Consider the following 4,866-nt stretch of genomic DNA (forward strand, 5'->3'; position numbering starts at 1 on the left):
CAGCTTGGGCTATACAGCAAAACCCCCTCTCAAAAAGAGAAAACAAAAGATTCACCTCAAATAGCTCCTATGATTAAAATACTGCTCTGGTACCATCCCCACCCCCAAGAGTAAGATCTGTGTGCCCTGCCACAGCAGGCCACAGCACCATCTGCAAACCAACCCCACTATTCCTCCCCACTACCTCAGCTCCAGCTGCACGGCCCCTGATGCTCCCTGAATCTACTCTCTCTCCTTTCAGAGCGTCACATGTGCTCATCTGAGAAGTCCCTCTCTCCTGTCTCTGCTCATTCTCATCTCTATGGCCTCCAGGCCCCCACTCAAGTCACTTCTGCAGACATATCTTTTTTATGTATGTTTTGTTCACTATGTAGTTCAGGCTGGCCCTAAACTCACTATGTAGCTCTGGCTGGCCTCAAGTGCATGGCAATCCTTCGGCCTCAGTGGCCTGAGTGCTGGGATTACAGGTGTGCGCCACCACACCCAGCTCACAGACAGGTCCTTTTGACCACCGTTTCCCAATCCCAATTTTCATTTCATTTGTTCATTCATTTTTGCTGTCATGGGAACTGAACCCAGCACCTTCCCACTGAGCTAGATCCTCAGAGGCATCTCTCCCATGCCTCTTTTTGAGACAAGGTCTCACTAAACTGCCCATGCTGGATTTGAACTTGTGATCCTCCATTAGCTTCCCAGAGCTCTTGGATGACAGGTGCACCCAGTTCCAACAATTCCTATCTTGCCCTGATGGCATTACTCTATTTAATTAGCTGAAACTATAACATTTAATTGTTTACATTTTTGGCTCTCTGCTCTCACTAGATTTTAAGTTCAGTAAAGGCAATGATTTCTGACATACCTAAAATATTGTCTAGGAAGTATTTGCTGAATGTCTGCCTGAAGTGATGAATAGATGAGATATGGATTAGTAAAGAGGATAAGGATAACAGAGCCAGCAAAATATTTTTAAACCAGAGGGCAGGCCAGTGGACTAAAGTGCCAGGGACCAGGGCTCAGTCCCTGGTGTACCATGCCAGCCCTGCTTCTGGAGTGCGCTGAGACGTTACTGAGACTAGGTTTGGTGACGCGTGCCTGCAATCCCATTGCTTGGGAGGCTAAAAACAGGAGGATCACTATGAGTCAGAGCTGCGTAGTGAGACTCTGTATCAAATACAGAAAAAAAAAAGAGAAAATGATACAAATTCAAATTTCAATGTTTATGAAGAAAGTTCTAGTAAAACACAACCATGTAATTTACATATTTTCTTGACTGGTGAAGTACTGTTCTTCTAATGTTCTTGGTCACAAACCTTAAAACTATTTGGCCTTTTACAGAAAAACTTTGCCAACCCTCATTCTACCAGATTTAATTATTACAGAGTAAGGTCATACTGTTGCAAACACAGAAGCACAGGAGGTCAAGGGTATTTTATTTAGAGCGTCTCTAGTCCCACATCTTCACTGTGGAAAAAAACCAAAGCTCAAAAAGGCAAAGGCAGTTCTCAGTCACACAATAATCTGTGGCATGCCTGGCCCTAGCACCCAGTGCTGACTCCTACTTACCAGGCCAGATTTGTGAAATCACAGCATTTTAATGTATCCAGATGAACCCGAGAAGTTTAAGAAAAACATATCACTTCCACTAATTATCAGAACTAGTGAAAGTGCACTGTCACATACGAGGGCTCCATGGCAAGGAAGCATAAAGCGTCTTCAAGGCTCGACTTTAAAACATACCTGAGGATGCTTGGAAAGTGAAAATTCTTCTCCCCACCTTGGTAAGAAAAATTAAGAGAAGATTAACATTTCTAAAATGTTATACTTGTTCTTGTTCTGAGGACCCTGCACTTACCAGGCAGGCAAGCACTTAATCTACTGAGCTATCTCCCCGGCCTACTCTATATATTTTAAAACAGACTTATGAATGTTGTTCAAGTATTAAAAAGCCAAAGAGATGGGAGCATAGGAGACTGAGATCGCACTTTGGTTTGTTAGCAAACATTCTTTTTTTGGGTTTTTTTTTGCAGTACCAGGGATTAAACTCAGGATCCTACGCTTGCCAGGGAAGTGCTCATTCTACTGGGCTATCTCGCCGGCCCTGTTAGCAGACATTTGTATGGGCAGTCCTTGGGCTCAACAGCCAGAGGCTGCTGCCAAGGTGGACAGGTGCTCCCTCAAGAACAAGTGTCCATAGGGGCCGGGGAGATGGCTCAATAGAATAAGTGCTTCCCTGGCAAGCACAAGGGCCTGAGTTCAATCCCTGATTCCACACACAAAAAAAAGAACAAGTGTCCAAAACAATAAGCTTTTGGTGGGTTCGCAGTAAACACTCATGGATGAGTATGATTTCATAATAGGACACGAGGTTTAAAATATTCACTGTGCTCAAAAATATAGAACCAATTCAGTAAGATCTGCTGTGAAGAAAGCAGGTCAAGCAGCACAAACACAAAACACTACATTCTGCTAACGTGGTTTCAGGGTGGTTTACATGTTATGGTTTTTCCCAAAATGTCCACTACCTACATATACAAAGCCCTGCAATGTGTCCTTTTCTAGAAGTTGGAGAACATGCTCTTCTCTCCCCCTTGACACTAATATGTCAAATCACGATCAAAACAAAGCCTAATAGAAAGAACAAAAGACCACAAGTTCTAGCTCACACTGGGCAACTTAGCAACCCAGTGAGATACTGTCTCAAAATAAAAGTAAATTCTGGGCAATAGCTCAGTGCAAAGTCCCTAGATTTAATCCCCAGTACTGCAATGTTTTCTACTTCTGTTCAACCATACCTTAGCTAAGTACCTCTGGAAAAGTGTTTCTTCACCTGATTAAATTTTTAAGGGGGGAAAAAAAAAAAAGCCAAGTGTGGTGACCCAAGCCTGTAAGCCTAGCACTCAGGAGGCTGAAGCAGGAGGATCACTGCAAGCTGGAAAGCCAGCCTGGGCTACATAGTGCATTCCCTGTCTCAAAAAAACCAATAAATGAATAAATAAAACCTAAAATATTTAATTAAGTGATTGAAGAAACAAGTTTAGTGAAAGTGACCTAATCAAGTTTTAACTCTGGAAGGAAAGGTGTAATTTATATAAAAGGAATTGGTTTGAGTGGGTCTAGAAATGAGAATTTATGAGAAAAGATGAGTCAGTTTTTCCCATAAAACTAGGCTTTATACTCTGCCACTCAGCAATTATATGGCTGTATTTCTCCTTCCTCCTTAAAATCAATAACTGGGAATTAGGCTCTGTGTGTGTGTGTGTTGCTGGGATTGAACCCAGGGCTCTTACTGAGCTATAGCTCCTGCCATGTTTTTATTTTTCATTTGAGACTGAGTCTTGCTAAGTCACTAAGCTGCTGGAACTTATAATCTTCCTGCCTCAGTCTCCCAGTGTGCTGGCTTTACAGGCTTGCACTGCCATGATCTGTAGGACTTAAGTTTATTTTTTCTTTCTTTCTTTCTTTTTTTTGGGGGGTGGGGTGGGGGGAGGAACGGGGATTGAACTCAGGCCCCTGTGCTTGCCAGGCAAGCGATTATTCCACTGAGCCATCTCTCCAGCCCCGGGGACTTAAGTTTAGTAACCAGAGTCAACCTTATTCTGACAAGGCTTGGGTCCTCCAAAGCTCAGGTGACCCTCACCTTGGCGTCTCATAAAGTTCGACAAGGCCCAGCCAAATGCCAATAGACTCTGACTTTACAAATGTTAACTGTCTTTCTGTGAGGAGTTCAGTAAGGAGTACAACTTTAAAATCTTTCTTGACTTGCTATTTGAGGAGTTTTAACTTACCCAATTGAGCGTAATTTGAAATTTCTTTGATCAATACTAAGTACTTTCACTTCCTAAAGAGGAAAAAAAGCTTTATTTTAAAGTTTTATTTTTAAAATATCACATAAACTATTTATGAAAACATGGTTGTCACTTTTCCTAGAAATTAGCATGCAATATCTCTGAAGCAAAGAAAACTTAAATGTAAATTAAAACAGAACAACAAGCTAAATATATTCTTTTTTTCTTACATATTGAAGGGAAGTATTCATAAAAGATACATAGTATAGCCCAATGTAAAGGCACACAACTGTAATCCCAGTACTAGGGAAGCTGAGGCAGGATGACCTTAACTCATAAATTCATATATTAAGTTCAAGGGTACCGTGTACACGTATGTAGTATATAGCCAGACTGTTTTTCTGTTTGTTTGCTTGCTTTTTGAAGACAGGGCCCTGCTATATATTCTAGCCTGGCCTTGAATTCACTATGGACTCCAGGCTGGCCTTAAACTCACAGTGCTCCTCCTGCCTGGCCTCTGAGTCCTGAGATTTCAGGTGTGTCCCACCACACCTAGCTGCCTGTAGCCTACTTTTATACAATACTTCAAGTACGTAAGCTTTATTGGATGAGTGACTCAGCATCTCCACAGTGGAGCTGGTAAAAACCTGGAGGAATGAAGGAAGCAGGGAAGGCCATATGTGTTAAACAACGTTGGGGAGGAGTGGTACTCCCGGGAGAGGTTGACAGCAGCAAGCAATTGCCATCCGGCTTTACTTTTTTTTTTCTTTTTAATGTATTTTAGTTCAGGGTCTACAGTGTCTCACTGCACAGACTGGACTCATAGTGATTCTGTTTTCGGTCTCCCAAGTGCTAGGATTACAGGCATGCATTACCACGCCCAGTCTCTTTTTTAATCTTTTATTTATTTATTTGGAACAGGGTCTTGCTATGCAGCTTGGACTCTTAATCCTTCTGTCTCAGCCTCCCCAGAGCTGGGATTTCAGGCATGCGTCACTGTTTTGGTAGCTGGCTTGACATAGGGCCTGCACAGCATGTGGTACTAGGATTGAATCCTGGTCCTTGCACTTGCTAGGCAGGC

The 4,866-nt window shown here is 42.5% G+C and overlaps 1 protein-coding gene across 3 annotated transcripts in view; it reads right to left on the reverse strand.

The window, feature by feature from the left end:
• The window catches only part of Zbtb8os (zinc finger and BTB domain containing 8 opposite strand), a 14,276-nt gene that overhangs the window by 844 nt on the left and 8,566 nt on the right, over positions 1-4,866 (reverse strand). For all 3 annotated transcript variants that reach the window (XM_004640975.3, XM_023701083.1, XM_023701084.1), the window contains 2 exons: positions 3,786-3,838; positions 1,738-1,774 (listed from right to left, as the gene is read on the reverse strand). In XM_004640975.3, coding sequence (XP_004641032.1) covers positions 1,738-1,774; positions 3,786-3,838 — 90 coding nt within the window. The remainder of the gene's footprint in view (positions 1-1,737; positions 1,775-3,785; positions 3,839-4,866) is intronic.

This window comes from Octodon degus, unplaced genomic scaffold (genome assembly GCF_000260255.1).
Source record: "Octodon degus isolate 3935 unplaced genomic scaffold, OctDeg1.0 scaffold00130, whole genome shotgun sequence".
In the NCBI taxonomy this organism is placed as follows: Eukaryota; Metazoa; Chordata; class Mammalia; order Rodentia; family Octodontidae; genus Octodon; species Octodon degus.